This window comes from Podarcis cretensis (genome assembly GCF_951804945.1).
Source record: "Podarcis cretensis genome assembly, chromosome: 2".
NCBI lineage: Eukaryota > Metazoa > Chordata > Lepidosauria > Squamata > Lacertidae > Podarcis > Podarcis cretensis.
In genome coordinates, this window is record NC_137171.1 from 7,226,588 (window position 1) to 7,247,847 (window position 21,260).

General features: G+C 43.7%; 1 protein-coding gene across 1 annotated transcript; it reads left to right on the forward strand.

Annotated features, from left to right (window-relative positions):
- Positions 1-4,925: 4,925 nt before the first annotated feature.
- LOC307210775 (keratin, type II cytoskeletal 6A-like) lies at positions 4,926-20,137 on the forward strand. The gene is made up of 9 exons (XM_079966976.1): positions 4,926-5,444; positions 9,013-9,221; positions 13,021-13,081; positions 13,531-13,626; positions 14,788-14,952; positions 15,723-15,848; positions 16,110-16,330; positions 17,349-17,383; positions 17,867-20,137. Exons 1-9 carry the CDS (start codon positions 5,007-5,009, stop codon positions 18,091-18,093), a joined length of 1,578 nt encoding a protein of 525 aa, XP_079823102.1. The 5' UTR covers positions 4,926-5,006; the 3' UTR covers positions 18,094-20,137.
- Positions 20,138-21,260: the final 1,123 nt, after the last annotated feature.

Consider the following 21,260-nt stretch of genomic DNA (forward strand, 5'->3'; position numbering starts at 1 on the left):
GGATGGGGTGACAAAGACTTTTAAAACTTTCCCACCATATCCCAGAATACAGTTTGTACAGCATCATTGCTACATCATTGCCACATCACTGACATGTCACAAAAGGGGAGAGGTTAACCTTGGAAAACATGTCCAGACAAGTCCTTGGTACAAGATTAGCATAAGCAGACATGGGAGGGCAAGACTCAGGTATAAGATTAGCATAGACAAATATATCTTAAGTACCCACCACCCAAAAGTACAATAGAAGTTCCTTTGCATGTCTGGAGCCCGAGGCGAGTCAGGTGATGAGATTTGGCTTCCTTTGGCTAACAATCAGCCCAGCAATTGTCACCTCTGAGAACTTCCTGGAGTCCTTTTTCAAGGGGAAAATAGCTTTGGAATGGAGGAAACTGGGAAAGGAGATGATTTTATATTATTTTTTAAGCTAGGTAACTTCCATGAGCTGTCAAGTTGAAAGGATACATTCAGGCATAATATTTGTAATATTTAACTTTGTGGCCCCCCCTCCCGGTAATTTCCGTAACAGGCTCCAACCTCTGCTTTTCTAAGGTGTGCTGAACAGCAGGAGGAGGAGTGCGGGTGGGCAATGGGAAGAAGATGAGCTGATTTGCTAAGGAACGGATAACTCATATACCTTTAGGCAGCTGCAACTTATTCTCTGCACCTGCGCCATTAAATGACAAGCTTCACCTGCTAAAATTCCTGGCTTTATTTTTAATCATATATTTATTTTTTAAATACATCTTTCCAAAAGAAAAGGTGATATAGTATTTAAAAAATTGGGGGGGGGGAGAGAGTCCAGAATAAATGCAGTCTTTCCATCTTTCCCTTCCATAAGAACATAAGAGCTCTGTTGGATTCCAGTTAATGACATGTTTTTCAAAATTTCTTTTATTACTCCTAAACATGGAAGGAGGCAGTTAATTTTTACAGATTGCCCTGCAGGCAGCAGGTTAACAGGTACAGGAAATGCATAACGTGATACCAAAATGTGACTGAAATATACCCATTGCCCTCAGAAGTGGAGAAAAAAACTTGGCTAATTTTGCAGTTAAGTGTCTGAAGTATTTCGTGAAGATGGATCATTACAGCACCATTGTGAAAATGTGTACAGTTCTCCAGAGAATTATTGGGTGATCTCTTGCTTCTTCTGGTCTGTGTATGTATATGATACTTGATCTCACCATCTGGCTGCCCCAAAAAGACGTTAATTGGAATAACCACCTTTTTTATGTCTCTTAGAAGCCTGGGTGCTGAAAGTTTATTTGTTCTCTCCTTCTTCCCAGCACACCTTGCTAAAAAACGCTCTTTTCCTGTAACCTCTCACATACACCTCATTAGGTTGGCAACCTCTGTCTGCCCAGGTCCAAAATTCCCCCTTAGATGGGCCATCAAAACCTTTTGTCATGCTAATGTGTCTATCCCAGGTGTGGCCCTGGCTTGGAAAGGAAGCTTAGCCTCAACTGGCCTCCAGTCTTCCCCTCAATACTCCAAATAATCAAAAACCTACCATTTATTATATTTCAGGGGGGTTTTTTTGAGGGGGGGCATGTCCCTATAAATATGTATAAGCAAAATGTAGGACCTCATGGAGTCCACCTGTTATGTACTGAGTTGAATAGGAACCAAAAGGCAGGAGTCTGATTGGTCCTGGAACAATAGGATCCAGAATGCAGCAGTCTGATTGGTCCTAGAACAATAGGATTCAGAATGCAGCAGTCTGATTGGTCCTGGAACAGTAGGGTCCAGAATGCAGCAGTCTGATTGGTCCACAGGAGCCACCCAATCCAGCTCCAGGTGGAAGTGAATCCGCAACCTGATTGGCCTACAGGTGAATCCCGGAATTAGCCAATCATGTGGGGTCCATTGTGTAAATAACGTATATAAAGCAGACATTCTGGGGGAACTTACATTCCTCCTCAGCACTATGAGCTGAATAAAGAGCATGAAATCCACTCTCGACTCTGAGTATATTTCACCACCCATAATCTTGGTTTGTTAGTCGGCCTCATGGAGCTCAATGGGACTTGCTTCTGAATAGACATGTATGGGAGTGTCCCATTAAAGTAATCTTATATCCTGGGAAACAGAGGCGTTTCCTCCTGGAAACCGTTCTTGTTCGCTTTGTACTGTAAAGACAGTTGCTGCTGGGGCTAATAAAATATAAAGCAACAAGATCATCATAATAAGAAATGGAAATGTTCTGTTAAATGACAGCATTCATTCAATCAAAAGAAGAACAGAGTCCCCTGATGGTGGTTTGGTGAAACAGTACTGGGGTTGTGTCTGAAATTCTCATCCAAACTGATCTCCAGCATTTGGTGTTCCTGATGAACTTCCCCCATTTTTGAAGTGGGATTGATACTTCAGGAATTCTACATTTGATTTCCAGATTTGCTGCAGAGTATCTGTGCAAGTGTAATTTGTGCAGCTCTGAGTTCATTTGTTTCCCCACCCCACTCAAAATATTGCCATGCATTTGTTGTGTGCATTAATTAACACTACCCCCCAAAAGCACACGCCCCAATATTCTTTTTGTGTGGAGTTTGACCAATGCACAGTAGCATGTCTATGCATCCATAAAAACACAGCAGATAGGAATGTCAAGCAGTGGCTGAATTAAATGGAACCCCCTTCTTCTGAGGTCTCCCACTATCACAAGTATTTTAAAATACAGTAAGATAGCATCTTGTGTGCATTCTTATGCGTGATTGAAGGCAAGCAAGTAGGGGAGCTTTAAAGCTCATTTTGTGTCAAGAAAACTTGGTGCAAAAATAGCTTTTAAGCTCTCCAGTTCCTATGGAAGCATGGCTGTCTCCGCGTGCTGGGTCTGGGAAGTTCTTTCCAGATCTTGCAGGAACTTGAGCAGCCCCATGAGATCTCATGAGAGCATCCTGGGGCCTCCCTGGAAGCCCTAGGATGTTTGTGCGGACACAGTTCCAAGGGTTTGAGTACAGTGGAACCTTGGTTCTTGAAAGGCTTAGTTGATGAACAAATCGGCTCCCAAATGCTGAAAACCCGGAAGTAAGTGTTCTGGTTTTCAAACATTTTTTGGAAGCTGAGTGTCTGATGCGGTTGTTGGCTATTGTTTCTGGGGCGCCTGCGGCAATTTGAAGTGGCGCCTTGATTTTCAAACATTTTGTAAGTTGAATGGACTTCTGGAATGGATTACATTTGAAAATCAAGGTTTTTCCATTTTTGCATATATATGGAACCCTTTGAACCACCACCCCCATGCCCACATAGGATGCAATTGTGCTTTATTGCAAAGAAATTTCTAAACTGATTTGGGCATATGTAGAATAGTCCTGTTTTAAGAGTGATTCATTTATTTGTGTTGGACTTCTTCTTTCCTCTAAGCACAGATGAACACTGAAAGGATCACCAGAGGGCAAAGTAAGCTCAGGAGTCTGTGCAGGACAGGCAGATATCACAAAAGATGGGAAGCAGGGTAGCTGCTTAGAAAGGGTGCAAAGCACAACGGAGTAGGATGCCTGTTCTAAAGAGTGCAGAAAACCAGGGATGGGGGAACTTGTGGGACTCCAGATGTTGGAGTACTGCTTTCATCACCCTTGACCATTGGCCTTGTTGACTGAGGCTGATGGGAGTTGGAGCCCAACAACATCTATGGGGTCACAGCCTCCCTACCCCTGATGTAGGCAGAAGTGGGGGGGGGGAGAGACATTTCACAGGAGATCTCAGTCCTCAAGGTTTCTGGTTGCAAGAACAGTTTTAGAAGGTCCTTGGGCTTTAGAGGTTCGCATTTGTATTGCATGGAAATTCTTCCGGTCAGGGCTACCATTTCTTTGTTTGTTTCATATGTACACTGCCCTATACCCGTAGATCTCAGGGCGGTTCATAACATAAATTTACAGTATCAAAAACACAGAATACATAATAAAAACAAAGGCAACCTTTCAAAGGCAACCTTCCACAACAGATTCAGAAGGGCACCAGATGTTAATCAGTTAAGGCCTGTTCACCTGGCACCTAAAGATATGTAACTAGGAGTCAGCCAAACCTCCGTGGTGAGAGCATTCCGTAATGCGGAGCCACAGCAGAAAAGGCCCGTTTTTGTGTTGCCACCCTCCAAACCTCTCATGGAAAAGGCACGTGAAGAAGAGCCTCAGAGAGCCCAGGTAGGTTCAAATGCAGAGAGGCGGTATACCTCAGTACCTTGAGGTATTGTGGTCCTGAGCAGTTTAAGGCTTTATAGGTCAAAACCAGCAGTTTGAATTGTGCCTGGAAACTAATTGGTAGCCAGTCCAGTCAGACCAGGATCGGTGTAGTATGCTCAAACCGTCTTGCCCCGGTGAGCAACCTGGCTGCTGAATTCTGCACTAACTGAAGTTTCCAAACCAACTACGTATAATGCATTGCGATAAGCAAAGCGTTGCAATATGAGCAACTCCTGTTTCGCCCAGTGACAAACTTGAGTATTTGGGTCCACACTTGTGGCATCACTGACTTCACAATGGGTGTTGCACCTGACGAAGGAAGACCACAGGAATGTCAGAAAGAAAGAAAGAAAGAAAGAAAGAAAGAAAGGAAATGTGCCTAGTTGAGAATCATTCTCAAGGGAGCTGCCTCAGCAGCTCTCGCTGAGCTTTAGATAGCCTCCTCTATTCCCATCATGTTCAAAGAAGAAAAAGTCACTTGTTAATTTATATGAAGTTAAAAGCAATGCCTTTAGGAAACCCCAGCACTGTAAAGTACAGGGTTAGAAAATTCCGCTTGGTTTTACAAGTCCTCTTGATTTTACAAGTCGTCAGGACATTACGTTAGGTACAACATAATGGAAAAGGCCTCATGCCAGACATACCAAAGAGATTAATTCAGGCCAATTACCTGTGATCTCCAGCTGCCAAACCCAGCTCTCCAATGAGATAAAAAGGGGGGACGTGTGAGCATCCCAGAGGATCCTTTCACCTTGGCTGTCCAGGAGTCTTGTCTCATCTCTCTCTGTCTCTCTCTCTTTCCCCTTCTTGCCCTGAGGAGGAACAATGGCTCAAAAATCAGTTAGAGTCTCTAAGAATTTTAGCACCTCTTCAGCTGTTATCCCAGGTAGCCGAACTAGCTTCAGCACGGTTTCGGTCTCCCGGGGAGGTGGTGCAGGCTTTGGACGTGTCAGTGGTGGCTTTGGCAGCAGAAGCCTCCATGGCTTTGGAGCAAGTAAAAGAATCTCCATGGGCGGCTACCGTACTACTGCCAGATCTGGATATGGTTATGGATTAGGTCATGGAGGAGTTGGGTACCGGATTGCTGGTGGTGGTGGCTATGGCTATGGAGCTGGCGCCGGTGGCATCCATGAGGTTACCGTTAACCCAAACCTCCTGGCGCCTCTTAACTTGGAGATTGACCCCACCATCCAGAAGGTGAGGAAGGAAGAGAAGGAGCAGATCAAGACACTCAACAACAAATTTGCCTCCTTCATTGATAAGGTAAGTTTCTCTCTGGATGCCATCCTAAAAATTTTACGCTACTTTTAAACAAGCTCTACTGACAATATAGGGCAGCTGTTTTCTTTCCCTGCTTACTATATCCTACCAACATTTCATCGCTAGAAATAGACACAGCCGTGTACAGTGGTAGTTCGGTTTTCGAAAGTCTCTGTTGATGAAAATTTTGGTTTTCAAATGCCGTAAACACAGAAGTAATTGCTTCGGTTTTTGAACACGTCTCAGAAATCGAACATGCCATGCATCTTCCGTATTGAGTTTTCCGTACTGAGTTTTCCATTGAGGCTTTCATATTGTTTGTTCAGTTTTCAAACGTTTCAGAACTCAAACCATCTTCCGGAAAGGATTACATTTGAAAACCGAGGTCCCACTGTATTTGTATGTAGAGCATCCTTGCTCTCACACCTTGGTTCACTTCCTGATGGTTAATCAGAGATGGTGAAGAACTACAAATCCCATTATTCCTTGTTATGAACAATGGCAGCTGGGTCTAATGGGAATTGTAGTCCAAAATATCAGGAGGACATCAGGCTGGGAAAAGAGCATCTCCACCCTGTGATCAGAGACTAAACTTCAACAGACCTGGTGGAGAGAGCAAAAAGGGTACGAGCGCATGTGTGTACACACTAGAGACATTTGAAAAGGCGTCTCCAAAAGGAATGGGCACACACAAAAGTAGTTGTGCCTCGTTAATAGACATGATAGGACTAAATGTGTTACCTGTTTGGAAATTGCAGGGAAGCTCACAGGCTGCATTCATATTTAAGTTGTTTTGTGCAACTTAAAAGCATGACTGCGCATGTTAAAAAAGAAGTAAATCCTCTTTCATTGGTGGGAATGTGTTTTCCACTAAGGATGCTTAAAGATAAAGGTATCCCTGACCATTAGGTCCAGTCGCGGATGACTCTGATGTTGTGGTGCTCATCTCGCTTTACTGGCTGAGGAAGCCAGCGTACGGCTTCTGGGTCATGTGGCCAGCATGACTAAGTCGCTTCTGGAAACCAGAGCAGCGCACGGAAAGGCGTTTACCTTCCCTCCAGAGCTATACCTATTTATCTACTTGCACTATGACGCCCTTTCAAACTGCTAGGTTGGCAGGAGCAGGGACCGAGCAATGGGTGCTAACCCCTTCACGGAGATTTGAACTGCTGAACCTCTGATCGGCAAGCCCTAGACTCTGGTTTAGACCACAGCGCCACCTGTGTCCCAAGACCAGTCAATAAAAAGTGACCGACTCTGGGGTTGCAGCGCTCATCTCACTTTATTGGCCGAGGGAGCTGGCGTACAGTTTCCAGGTCATGTGGCCAGCATGACAAAGCCGCTTCTGGCGAACCAGAGCAGCGCACGGAAAGGTGTTTACCTTCCCTCCAGAGCGATACCTACTTATCGTTTCCTGCTTGGCAGGGGGTTGGACTCGATGGCCCTTGTGGTCTCTTCCAACTGTATGATTCTATGATCTACTTGCACTTTGACGTGCTTTCGAACTGCTAGGTTGGCAGGAGCAGGGACCGAGCAACGGGAGCTCACCCCGTTGTGGGGATTCAAACCGCCGACCTTCTGATCGGCAAGTCCTAGGCTCTGTGGTTTAACCCACAGCACCACCCATGTCCCAAGACCAGTCAATAGCTGGAGCTAAATCAGGGGGGTAGAACATTAGGTCATGGAGAGAAATTTCACTTGTTTATATTTTACTGACCTTAAAAATGTGTGACTAAAGAAACCAAGGTTTTTGCACCAAGTCGCTTATGATCCTCAGTGTCTTAGAACCAGCAAAATATTTATTTATTTAGTAACTCATTCAGTTTCAACGTGAACCAAGGTTGTTAGTATAGTGGCACCAGTAATTTGGTACACTGTTCCTTTTGAAATCAGACAGGCAGCTACAACTCTGATATTTCATCACCTGCTCTAAGCACATTTGTTTCATTATGTGTTTCCAGTGAATTGATAGGGATAGTGGGAGAAATTCAATTTAGTTTATATTTAATGGCCAACGTACCTAATTTGCAGTTTCTTAAACAGTTACATGAACTGAAACACTGCTGCCCTTCACACTTCGCAATGCAATTCTCCAATGTGTACAAAAATTTGCACTTAAATACATATTGATTTACAAAATGTGTTTATTAAGGGAAATTGCATACAAAAAATGTGTACGTAAAGAGAAGTTAGTGTTGAAATGCTGATGGATTTTCAAGTGGGACTTTTAAAAACAAATTTACAAAATGATTTGGAAATGTGTAGAACTGAACTTAAGCTTGGAATAAGGGAGCGAAGCTGAAATTGACAAGAGTCCCTCATTCCTGTGTTGATTATTTGTTCTGGACTTAATGATTTTATATCACCCTGATATTTTTTATGAGTGGCATGCTTAAAAATAGTATTATAATTAAATTTAAATAAATGGCATGGATTGCCTCCTCAACAGCCCCTTCCCCCAAATTGCTATCCTTCAAATAATTGCATTTGAGTGTTTTTGAGTTAGCCTCCTATGTCCTTACATATATTTGATTTGTGGTGACATTTAATTATTAGATGCAGCATTCCCTAGCTCTCAGGGGTCTGGTCTGCTGTAGCTCAAGTGTGGAGGACCCTATGGATGTTGGTGAACTCCCGTAAGCCCCAGAAAACATGGCTCATGGCCACAGATCATGGGAATTGTATTTCAGCAACATCCAAAATGCCAAAAGCTTCTCACACCTGCTGGAGTTGGATCCAGTTTCATTCTCCTGCTGCAGTGCATTGGCACATGATGCAAGATCAAATTCTCTAACACTGAAGGTCTGGTTCTTCAGCTAAAACACATTGTGTCAATGGAAAATGTTTAGATAGCTTTGTGTACCTTGAATAGAGTTCAGCTTTTGCTCGTCTTGTGAGAAAGACCTAGAGATGATGAAATTTGAACAAGGTGCTTCCAGCTTGTAGCTCAAGCTCTTAAAATGCTGTACCCACTTATGCAATATGTGAGAGCAAAGGAGTATTTAGCATGGGATTGCTAGGAATAAATGAGAACAAGAATAAAGACGGAGGTTGTAGTTGGAAGACCAGGTAGCTGTGCAAGATACCAGACTCCACTGCTTGGTACCTACCAGCAGATGAGAGCCCAAACTTGCTTTGATTATATAAAAGTCACAATTGATCATGTATCAGAATCCACAGAAAATTCACCATTAATTCAATTCAAATTAAGCAACCAATAGACACAATTTGATGCATGTGTCAAAAGATAACACTTCCCAGTTTCATTCCTATATATTTCCATTTATCCACCATCTGCAAAGCTCCAGGACCTTCTGAATCATTTGATACTAACCACTCTTTGAGCTGCTATTAATACTAGCTCATTAGGTACAACCTGCCAGCTTACTGTAACATTTTCTATGTAAAGTATTTGCCGTGGCAATTTCTTGCAATCTATTTAAAAATAGAAGGGAAAGATGTCAGGATATTACCTCCTTTGATGGTGGTATAGCTTAGCAACCCATATTCTGTTTTGTCTGTACACGATGCCAACATTCAACATATTTTTGTCTTGGTGGGATACATTCAGGTCCGTTTCCTGGAGCAGCAGAACAAAGTGCTAGAGACCAAATGGAGCCTCTTGCAGGAGCAAAAGATCACCCGGCGTAACCTTGAACCTTTATTTGAGTCATACATCAGTGGTCTAAAAAATCAGCTGGATCACATTCTGGGACAGAGACCACAATTAGAAATGGAATTGAAGAACATGCAGGATACAGTGGAGGACTTCAGGATAAGGTGGGTACTGTAAGATAATTATTGTTGTCATCATTGTTGCACGGTAGGGGGTTAGACTAGATGATCCTTGGGGTCTCTTTCACATTTACAATTCTATGATAACCACAATTAATTTATAAACTGGCTTCTGCACAATTGTCTCAAGGCAGTGTGCAGTTAAAAAGAGCAAACGAAACAAACCCTAATCAGTTAAAAACAACAACAACAGATCCATTTAAAAGAAGACAATACAAATTAGACAGTCAGGACAAAGACCCATTTATCCAGTTAGGGAAGTCTGTTGGAACACAGTTGTTTCTGGAAAGTGCAGGTGGTGGGTGTCTTTCAAGAGGGAAGTTGTTTCACAACAGGGGCAGCCACACTGAAACCCCTGCTCCAGGTTACTTGCACATACTGCAGCAATCTGACTGAAGGCAAAAGATTGTAAAATAGACAAATGAAAAGGAGTCTGTCAGTCTTCTCCTTAGCTGACTGCTGATGCTCTAAATGTGAAGCAAAATCTCAGTCAGATGAAAATCTTATTTATTTTTGGTCACATGTCAAAAGTCAGCCTGGCTGGGCATCTTCTGAAGGCCCAAACTCCAGCAGCCCCCACCCACTGTCCACTGTCCCTCAGACCTTGTGGCGGGCCGGACTCTATATATATATATATATATATATATATATATATATATATATATATATATATTTGGGGGGGGGGGGAAATGAACGAATTCCTATCCCCCACAAATAACCCAGAGATGCATTTTAAATAAAAGGGCACCTTCTACTCATGTAAAAACACACTGATTCCCGGATCGTCTGTGAGCCGGATTGAGAATGTAATTGGGCCACATTCGGCCTCCGGGCCTTTGTTTGCCTACCCATGCCCTAAACACTGAAAAGATTATGGTGTCCACCATTTGCAATTCAAAATAAAAAGAATACTAACTAGTAAAATAATGTTTTCAACATGTTTCAACAAAAAACATACATTTATTGCAAACCACGACAGGATCTAGTTTCATTGCATTATTTTTATCTACATTAGTAGAAGGTCCCTTGGTTTAGGTGAGGACAGGAAAATGGCAGAAGAGTGAAAAGAACAGGAAGTGCAGGAAAGTTCTGATTTTGCCCACAATGACCGCTCCCCACATTAAATGGGGGGCGCCCTTTGCGTGGTCGCACACAGCCCCCTGGACCCTATGCGGCTCCATTAGCACAGGCTTGGCTTCGCCTTCCCTCAGGTGGGATACCTGAAGGTCTCCGCCTACCTCAGTCAGTTGTCCAATTCCGCCTGGGGAAGCGTTGCCAACGTAACCAGGCCAGGTTGGGGACTACCTGCCCACACAATAGAGGGAGGATCTTACCTGGGAATCTTCAGTTGGCTCCAGAGCTTGATTTCTTTGATGCTTTTCCTGAAATGCCAAATGCCAAATTCTTTTATATATGTATATCATTAAATTGCTGAACACCCAAGTTCCAGCAGGTTCAGAAGGAAGCTATGTTGGCCAAGGAAAGTGGAAAATTGTAAGATGATTATTATTACCGACTCTTCGCCCTAACCTCCCATAGCAGGTCACAACAGGTTAAAATACAACATTAAGAATGGTTTAAAAGGAATCATAATCACTATATATAGGGAAACACACACACACACAATATTGGTTCAAATATAAGCTGTCCCCCAATATAGGTCACAACCTTAAAATGAAAATGTTTTGAAATGAATCTCTTAAATCTCCAGCACCATCCAATGTATTTTTGTTTGGCTTTTTTACAATCTAAAAATCAAATGCAAATTTTGCACTCGTTTCACAATTGACATAATGGGTGATCCTTTTACAAAAACCACTAAAGTACACCAAAGTTCTGCATGGGTCCAGAGATGGGCTTAAATCACAGCTTCTCTACTTGCAAGAGCACAATTATAGGCCACGCTCAAGTTTTATACAAACCAGATTAATTGAGAATGTGCAGCCTGTATTCAGATGAATATGGAATGAACAGACACCCCCCACACACACCCGCACCCCTCTTTCATGGGGGTTTAGAGGTTGTCAAATGGCCTTTCCCCATTGCTTGGCTCCAGGGAACTAATGGCATTAAGACGAGCCAGCTGGATCAGGCCCACTGCCCATTTCATCCTGTTTTCATGACAGCCACCCACATGCCAAAACTGCATTCCCAGAAAGGGACTGTCTCTGCTGCACCTTCTGGCCACTTCGTATTTGGCAAGGTTTCAAGAAAAGAAAGGTGAGGGCAGACTGGTCTTGGCCTCTCCTCAAAGTAAAGTCAATAAAACTAGTCCGGGCGTTTTCATTTTTGAATTCCTTCAGAAAGACGTAACATCAACCAAGGCCAAAAGCCAGAACACCAGGACACTTCAGGGCTCACAATGCTCTGTTTTTGAGGGCAAGTCTCTTTGTGGGCTTGTAATAGGGGCACAGCACATTGAATGCCTCATGATCTGGGGTTGTATGGAGAATAGGCCTGAACATGAGCTGCACTTATCACCAGGATTGATGAGAAGACAGTAATTCTGGTTTATTGCGGTGTTAGCTCTTCTTACAGCCTTCCACTCCCTTCCTCAGGCATTGCAGGTCTAAACCACCACCATCCCACATACGCTGTGTCCTTCCCAAAGCCTTCAACCCAGGGGTCAGCAACCTTTTTCAGCCATGGGCCGGTCCACTATCCCTTAGACCATGTGGTGGGCTGGACTATATTTTGAAAAAATAATAATGAACGAATTCCTATGCCCCACAAATAAGCCAGAGATGCATTTTAAATAAAAGAACACATTCTACTCATGTAAAAACACGCTGATTCCCAGACCATCCATGGGCTGGATTGAGAAGGTGATTGGGCTGGATCTGGCCCCCAGGCCTTAGTTTGCCTACCCGTACTTCAACCAGTGCTTCCCAAAGCCTTCTGTCTGAATTTGTTCTTTACTAGCATCCTACCCCAAGACAGCCGCCATAGATGCTCCAAGTTCAGCCTGGTCCCTGTGTCATTGGCGGGTTGGGGCTAGGGCCTCACCTGCTTCTGAGCCCTGCGGCACTCCAGTCGCCCCTTTCTCTAAGCTATGGGGCCTGAGAAGTCACACCAGCCTGCATTCCCAACTGTTGTATCTGGGGTTTTAGAGAGCACCGAAAAAATCCCAAACTATGACTATGTCAACAAATTGATACTTAACATTATTGCCTTAAAGCTCATAAATGACAGTTAAGCATTATCCCCCCTCACACCAAGCATTCCTCAAAGCCTAATTTCCAAAGTGAAATTCTAAAATAAAATTTGAATTCTAACATTTTGATGGCTGCTAGCTTTAAATGTTTTGAAAGGATGTGAACAAACGAGGAAGATTAGTTTATGAAATGTTATTAGCCATGTTACCTAAATGGAACCTTCATGTTCAGAGGCAATATATATTATATAGCAGAAATGTTGGAGACAAACAACTGAGGGGGTTTCTTGTGGGCTTGCTGGAGCCAAATGGATTGCTATTTATGCTGTGCTATATGGACACTGGTCTGATCAAGTAAGGATCTTAAGTACTTATGCTGAATTTGGAATTTGTGTAAACTTTCCTCTTAACTTCAGCAAATATCAGTCTTCAACCAGGGATGTGCTTACTTTTTTTGCACATGGGTTCCATCCTTCTACTTTAGTCTGGTGAAAGAGCCAAAGATTATTGTGGCAGGTGACAGAAGGTGATGGGAGACTTTAAAAGAATTCTGTGAAATAGGTGGGAAGGTCTTTCCCCCCCACTCATCCAGTGGTAATGAGTCACTCAATTTCCCCCTCCCTCCGACAGGTATGAAGAGGAAATCAACAAGCGCACAGGTGCAGAAAATGATTTTGTGGTGCTCAAGAAGGTGAGTGGGTTTCCATGAGGCAAGAACCTTGACTGAACTACATAACTGGGAAATAGGGGCAAAGCAACTGCTTATATAAATTTCTGAAAGCTTGGGCTACTCCCACTCCCAACGTGATTGGCTGTCTAAACTTCCAAGTTGTGAATCACAACTCAGAGTTCAAGGGCCAATGGCAGAGGCCCCAATCCTGAAATGTTCTGTGATTGCACATCCTGTATCGAATGAGAGCAAAGGATCTCAGAATCCTTAGTCCAGACTCAAGCTCAGGCAAACACGGACCGCTGAATACATAACAGTAACTTCAGCACATTTGCCACAGAGTGATGGGGCCACCCCTTTAAACAAATGCATGCTTTAACCCTTGTACTTTTAGGGGAAACTTGTGGTTTCGTTTTGGCTCTCACATCTGCTATGGTGTTCAGCCCTTTGATCTTTTTCCCTCTTTCCAGGATGTGGATGCTTCCTTTATGAACAAGGTTGAGCTGCAAGCCAGAGTGGATTCCCTAGCTGATGAAATCAACTTCTTGAGAGCTTTCTATGAAGAAGTAAGAACACCTTCTAGTCTTTTCAGGGAGAAAGAAAGAAGACTGTAGCAACATGAACCAAAACCAGCTCTGGTTGACATTTCGCACCTTCAAGCATTGGTTGCTACCAAGAAGTTCAGTCTCTAGGCCTTGACTCAGATGGCATCCTAATCAGCTCCATGTGGCTCAATCCTATATTACTCTGCTGAAGTCTAAGTCAGAGATGGGAAACTTCTGGTGTTCCAGATATGGTTGGACTACAACTCCCCTCACCCCTCACCATCGGCCATGCTATCTGTGGTTGATGTCATCTGGAGTCTAGCATTATCTCGAAAGCCACAGGATTGCCCAGTACCAATAGGCTGTGTTGTATGTAGGCACTGGCATATGGGCCCCAAGCCTTTTAGGGCCCCTGAGACAACGGATCAAAATAATCTCGATTTGATCTTGAAAGAAAATTGAAATCAAGCTTTCTTGGTTCAATGCTATCCCAGTAGAGCATGCGCACAACGGGGGTGGGCTGCAATTTCAACTGCCATCCGGCCTCCACAGGGCTTAATCCAGCACAGCTCAATCAGTTTTGCCATTTGAGCAATTTTTCCAGCAGCGTCTTCGCTGTTCCGCTAGAGAAGCTGCCCTAGAAGTGTGCCTCTTGCTCACTACTGAAATACTGGGACCAGTTAACAGAATCCAGCTTAAGTCAAACTGTTTCTTACTTAATATGTCGCTCAGAGCCATAATAAAATACATTCCGGACTGAAAGATGAATGGATAGACAAAATACAAAGAGTTAGGCCTGACATGTAACCAACCAAGCACCAAGGAAGTTTCTTGAGGTGACTGCATCCTCAATATTAGCAAGAATTGGGTGTGTTTTTTTCAAGCAGGGTTGCAGACTGTTCTAGGGACTCACTTTTCTGTCTAGTACAGTAGAGATGGGGGAACGCTCCAGACATTGCTAGACTACCACTCCCATAATCTCTGACCCTTGGCCATGCTGGCTAGGATGATGGTAGCTGGAGTCCAGCAACATCTGAAGAGCCAAAGGTTCCCCATCTCTGAAATAAGCTTCAGGCTGCAAAGTTTCCTTACTCAGTGTGGACCAGTGCTTGAATGTGGTAGAGATGTGGGAGTCTTTCATCTTGGTAAGCCCTCTTTCTTCAACTCCTCCCCCTCCTGTAGGAATTAGCCCAGTTGCAGGCCCACATTTCTGACACCTCTGTCGTTCTCCAAATGGACAACAACCGAAACCTGGACCTGAACAGCATCATTGCTGAGGTCAAGGCTCAGTATGAAGACATTGCCAACAGAAGCAGGGCTGAGGCAGAATCATGGTATCAAAGCAAGGTGAGCAGTTCTTAAGTGATGGGGAAATGGGTTTGAAAGGAGGAGCCAGGGCTCTAAAGCCATGTATCTAGAGTGACCATGTATCTTACTTTTACAGAAGACAGTCCCTATTTGAAGAGCAGTTGGAGGGTATTCCTAAACCTCAAGGCATCCTCTCTTTGAAAGGCTGTCTGATCTAACTCCATGAAAAGCAAAACATGGAGGATCTTGAAGTTGCCCATCACCAATGAGTGCCTGGGCAGCAGACTGAGCAGGCATGAAGGTCACCTGCTCACAGCCTTCCCAATATGGGGAGATGTATTGTGTGCCTATTTGACCTATATATATTATGTCTAAATTTACATCTACAGTTGTACCTTGGTTGTTGAACAGAATGCATTTCGTTCAATTCCTGGAACCATTCAAAAATTAAGGGACGGCTTTTAATTGGCTGCAGGAGCTTCCTGCAGCCAATCAGAAGCAATGCCAGATGTTTGGCTTCCGAAAATCGTTCAAAAACTGGAACACTCACTTCCGCTTTTTTATCGTTTCGGAGCCGAAACATTTGGCAAATAAGCCATTTGAGATCCAAAGTATGACTGCATATACATGTGCACATTTTATGCAAATCTGTGCCCTCCTTTCTCTCTCTGGAGTTTTTTCCTTTTTTGAGGAAGGGGTGATGCATTTGCTCTCTTTTCGGTAATTTAAAAGTGGCCACCCTATGTTTGCCTCCATCAAAGTTTGCACTTCAGTAATCTAAATAATTTCCCCGCTTTTTTGACTCCCAGTATGAAGAATTGCAGCTTTCTGCTGGAAGGCACGGAGATGATCTGCGCAATACAAAGACTGAGATCTCTGAGCTGAACCGCATGATCCAACGACTCCATTCCGAGATCGACAATGTGAAAAAACAGGTACTGCCATGCAGGGCTGCTTAAAATTGCAACTAAAGGAGTATTTAATGGCAAAGCTGGGAAGGGGCAGTGGCAGCTATGTTGGGGTGGGGGTGGGGGTGGTGGACTTAGAGGGAAGTAAAATAAGCTTTTTTTGTACCAGTCTTCAAATGCCCTCTTTTGCTGATGACAATACCGTGGATCCAGATATTTTACTTAATTCTAATTAAATTATCCTAAGTTGCTCCGAGCTGAGAACATTGCCTTTTCTTTTTCCCCTAGTGTGCCAGCCTGCAGGCAGCCATTGCCGATGCAGAGCAGCGTGGAGAACTTGCCCTTAAAGATGCCAGGATAAAGCTGGCTGAACTGGAGGAGGCTCTAATGAAGGCCAAGGCAGACATGGCTCGTCAGCTTCGGGACTACCAGGAGCTCATGAACGTCAAACTGGCCCTGGATATTGAGATCGCCACCTATAGGAAGCTGCTGGAAGGGGAGGAGAGCAGGTTGGTGGAACCCAAGTGGGCTGGGGTAAAGTGTGAAATGCACCGCTAGACTGCTGGTGGAAAAAGACCCTCTCTTGGTGTGGACAGACCCCACCCTCCTCTTTGATCTCCACCAGACTTCCTGCCAACCAAGGTATAGCCCAGGGATGGAGAATCTGTGGCCCTCCAAATGGCATTGGACTCCAATTCCCATCAGTCCCCACCAGATTGGCTAGTGGTCAAGGATGATGGGAGTTTTTGTTCAATAACATCTAGAGGACCACTCCACAGCAGTCAAAACTACAACACACATATCTAATATAGTCCTCTGTTGACCAGTGGTCCCAGATACAATGTTTACATTATGATGATGGGCTCTGAAAGCTAAAGCAAAATTTTTGGCCAACTTTCTGGGAAGAGAAGAAGTTTAGCAGGAGGGTGCCCAGGCCTATCAATACCACCTGGAATCCTCTCACGGTCACTGGGTCCCTTGCTGATGCTGAGGCCTCTGTTCTGGCTGGTGTTTGCAGTTCCAATCTAAGAATGCTCCCATGGGTTCGTGGTAGCTGCCATTTTTTTTTAAACCCACACTGCCATTGGAAAATGGAACTTGCATGGCCTCAGTTTGGAAAATGAAGGTGGCAGCTGCACCTGTGGCTTCTGGGCCCCCACCAGACAACTCTCTGCCAAGCAGCCCCTTGACACAACCCTTGGGATACCACAGCTCCAAAGACCATTTTGCTCTATCACTTTGTTGTGGTGGTGATGGGGAAAAGATAGGATTGCTTGTCTCATTCTAGCGATCATTTCCTGCACATGGAAAGCAAGTTGTAAATGAGAAAAAGTTTGCAGCTTCCAGTGGGATTTCTCTATGCACTGAAAACTAAAGCCTTGCCAATGCCTTAATGCTCTTGAATAGAACAGTGATCCTACTGGCAGTTATTAGCTCTGCAGAATTGCATTTGAACCACTGCTATTTTTCCCCAAGCTGCTGGGTCATAACAATTAAAGTGATTTCCTTTGCTCTCTCATTTAACAGGCTTGCTGGAGAGGGAGTTGGCGCCGTAAATATCTGTAAGTAATCAGCAAGTGAATCACAGAAACTCACAATCCTCTAATTAATTACCTCTCACCACTGATCTAAAGAAATAAAGGATCAAATGTTTTGTCAGCAACAAAAAATATACCCAAAGAAATGCATAGTTATTGTATCAAAACAGAAACACAGTGGTACCTCGGGTTAAGCACTTAATTCGTTCTGGAGGTCCGTACTTAACCTGAAACTGTTATTAACCTGAAGCACCACTTTAGACAATGGGCCTTCTGCTGCTGCCGCGCCACCAGAGCATGATTTCTGTTCTCATCCTGAAGCAAAGTTCTTAACCTGAAGCATTATTTCTGGGTTAGTGGAGTCTGTAACCTGAAGCGTATGTAACCTGAAGCGTATGTAACCCGAGGTACCACTGTATTAGGTTGTGGAATTCTTTATGCCTTCTTTGATGTTCCTCAGATGTTTTAATCCATGAACCCTGAACTTCTCCTCTGGTCCCTTTGCAGCTGTGGTCCATTCATCTGGAGGCATGAACTACAGCGGTGGGAGTGCCATGGGCCTTGCAGGTGGCGTTGGCCTTGGCTACGGAGGAGGCCTCAGCGCTGGAGGAAGCAGTTTCACTGCTGCTGGTGGCAAGGCGCTATCTGGGAGCATTGGTTCAGCCCGGGGGAGCAGTTCCAGTATGAAGATTGTGTCGAAAACCTCCACCACCAGAAAGAGCTACCAGAACTAAAGGCGTCCTCGGCTAAGTCAGGGGTGGAGATACCTGTGGTCCTCCAGGTATCGTTAGATTCCAACTCCCATCTGGCATAGCCAGCAGTGAGGGCTGATGGGAGTTGAAGTCCAACAACTGGAGGGCCACCAGTTTCCCCATCCATGGAAGTCGTCAAATTAGGCAAGGCTGACTCGCAGGGGCAAACTAGACATAAGAGTGATGGGTCCCACTCAATGAACAAGCTGGAAGGGAGAAATACAGAGTGGGATGGAGAGAGAAATGAGAGAGATCTACGCAGGTATATCAATGCAGTGCATGAGAGATGAAGTAATGAGAACATCGCTTGCATTTTCATCGTGGGATCTTCCTGATCCAGCAGTTCTTACCAGACATTACAGGTGATCTAAAGTGCTTATTAACAGCTTCTCAATGGCAAATTTTACATCCACAGTTCCAGAGTTTCCGTTAGTAGATATTCCTAGCCCTATCTGCGTGGGAACTGGTATCTTCTGCATGCAAAGCCGATACTCTCTACCGCTGAACTGCGGCCCTCCCTGAACTCCCAGAGTTCCCTGGGAAGATGGGTTACTTGTTAAACCCATCTGGTATCTCTGTGAGGAGAAGAGGTGTCTCCTAACAGCTCACAGCACCCTTAAAAAAACAACACAGTTTCCAGGGGAAAGCCATGACTGTCCACAGCGACACAACACTGATTAAATGCATAGCACAGATGGGGCTGCATCTGCTTGATCTGCTGATCAATTCAGATTTACGATATGAAAATATAACTGATATTCTTAGTTACTTCATCGCCGCTCATGCATTGCACTGATGTAGTTATGTAATACCTCTGCCATTTACTCTTCCTCCCACTCTGACTATCAAAAGATGTGAGATCTGTTCTCCATAGATATCAGGATTGGAGAATACACACAGGGCATCAGTCTATTCTATATATTTCACTGTGCATCATCCAGTTCTGCCATTACCATTTACTGTGCTTTTCATTGGCTAACCATATGTTTTTTAAGTACGGTACATTTTCAGTTTTCACATCTGCCATAAAGTACGCATTGAAGTTAAAATGCAATAATTGTCCCCTAATAAAAGCAATTCATTACTTTCTGAAAATAATGGGCATAATATGTATGTGTCTTCTGACAAATTAATGGGATGGGGACCTGTGGTCTTGTTTCCTTCTATAGCTAACAATACTTTCTTGTGGAGGGGGTAGTTGCAGGGCAAATGTTAAAGGCAAAAGGCTTAAACCCTTCCCTCAACACTGTAAACCTGATTCAGTTCCCCCTCAATGTAGTCATTAAAATATAATCTGGAAATCAAGTAGTGGATTTCCCTTTCCATATTTAGTTTTACCCTTAAGAGTAATTGGGTAATGCTGCGTAAAAGCCAACCATTATGGGATGACATTCATTCTTTCCATGTGAAATACCTTCCAGAGGAAATAAAGAAGGACTGTCATTTGTAATTTTGGTTTCCATAAAACATATTGGCTCCATGAACATTTTTCTTGGAAGGTTTTTCTCTGGAATAATGCAGAAAACACAAACCCTATCTATATAAAATTCGGGAATTTTGAATGCTCTTCCAAAGACAAACGTGTTTCAGTGGTTCACTGAAAACATTCTCGGTTTTCTAACAACTTTGGGATTAGGAAGCAGAAATCAGGAAAAAATGAAGAAATTGTTTCAGTGTTTTGCAGTAAAAATAGTAGAATTCTTTTGTGTTCTTTGTTGCTGTTTTCAAAACAATAACACGTCTACAGCTTAGCTGTCTTTACCTTGGCCTTGGGTGAATTAATTTTCCCAGAATGTTATGCCATTATGTATAAGAGCCTGGAAACAAGTATCAACACCGGAATGGTCTTTGCATAACCAATATGTAGCAGAATCACCTGGAATAAGCAAAAGGGTCATATCAGTTTATTGGCTCCATGACTGATGGCTCCTTGTAAGGAAAGGAGATGTATTTCTGGTCTATAATTGTACTCAAACCACCACAGCACTTGTATTACTTTTGTGTTTATGTTGAAGTCTTTCCAATTTTATGCCATCTCCGTAATAAAACTGCTGTCGATCTAAGCTGTGTGCATCGATTCTGACTGTGTGGGGCTCCTTTCATACAACTTGCTTTAAGGCCCATTCTTGTGTTGCCACCCTCTAAACCTCTCATGGAAAAGGCACATGAAGAAGGGCCTCAGAGGATGATCTCAGAGCCCAGGTAGGTCCAAATGCAGAGAGGCGGTATACCTTGAGGTATTGAGGTATTGTGGTCCTGAGCACATTAAGGCTCTATAGCTTTATAGCTTTATAGGTCAAAACCAGCAGTTTGATTTGGGCCAGGAAACTAATTGGTAGCCAGTGCAGTCAGACCAGGATTGGTGTAGTATGCTCAAACCGTCTTGCCCTGGTGAGCAACCTGGCTGCTGAATTCTGCACTAACTGAAGTTTCCAAACCTACTACGTATAATGCATTGCGATAAGCAAAGCGTTGCAATATGAGCACCTCCTGTTTCGCCCAGTGACAAACTTGAGTATTTGGGTCCACACGTGTGGCATCACTGACTTCACAATGGGTGTTGCACCTGACAGAGGAAGACCACAGGAATGTCAGAAAGAAAGAAGAAAGAAGAAAGAAGAAAGAAGAAAGAAGAAAGAAGAAAGAAAGAAAGAAAGAAAGAAAGAAAGAAAGAAAGAAAGAAAGAAAGAAAATGTGCCTAGTTTAGATAGCCCCCTCTATTCCCATCATGTTCAAAGAAGAAAAAGTCACTTGTTAATTTATATGAAGTTAAAAGCAATGCCTTTAGGAAACTCCAGCACTCTGAACTGCAGGCTTCTATGGGATAATTATTCTGGAAGAATTTTGATGAGATAGTGATCTGACATGGTCAACTCTTCCTGTCTATCTCTTCCTGGCTCTATTTAAAGGTAAAGGGACCCCTCACTGTTAGGTCCAGCCGCAGACAACTCTAGGGTTGTGGCATTCATCTCACTTTACTGGCCAAGTTAGCCGGTGTACAGCTTCCGGGTCATGTGGCCAGCATGACTAAGCTGCTTCTGGCGAACCAGAGCAGCGCACGGAAACTCCATTTACCTTCCTGCCGGAGTGGTACCTGTTTATCTACTTGCACTTTGACGTGCTTTCGAACTGCTAGGTTGGCAGGAGCT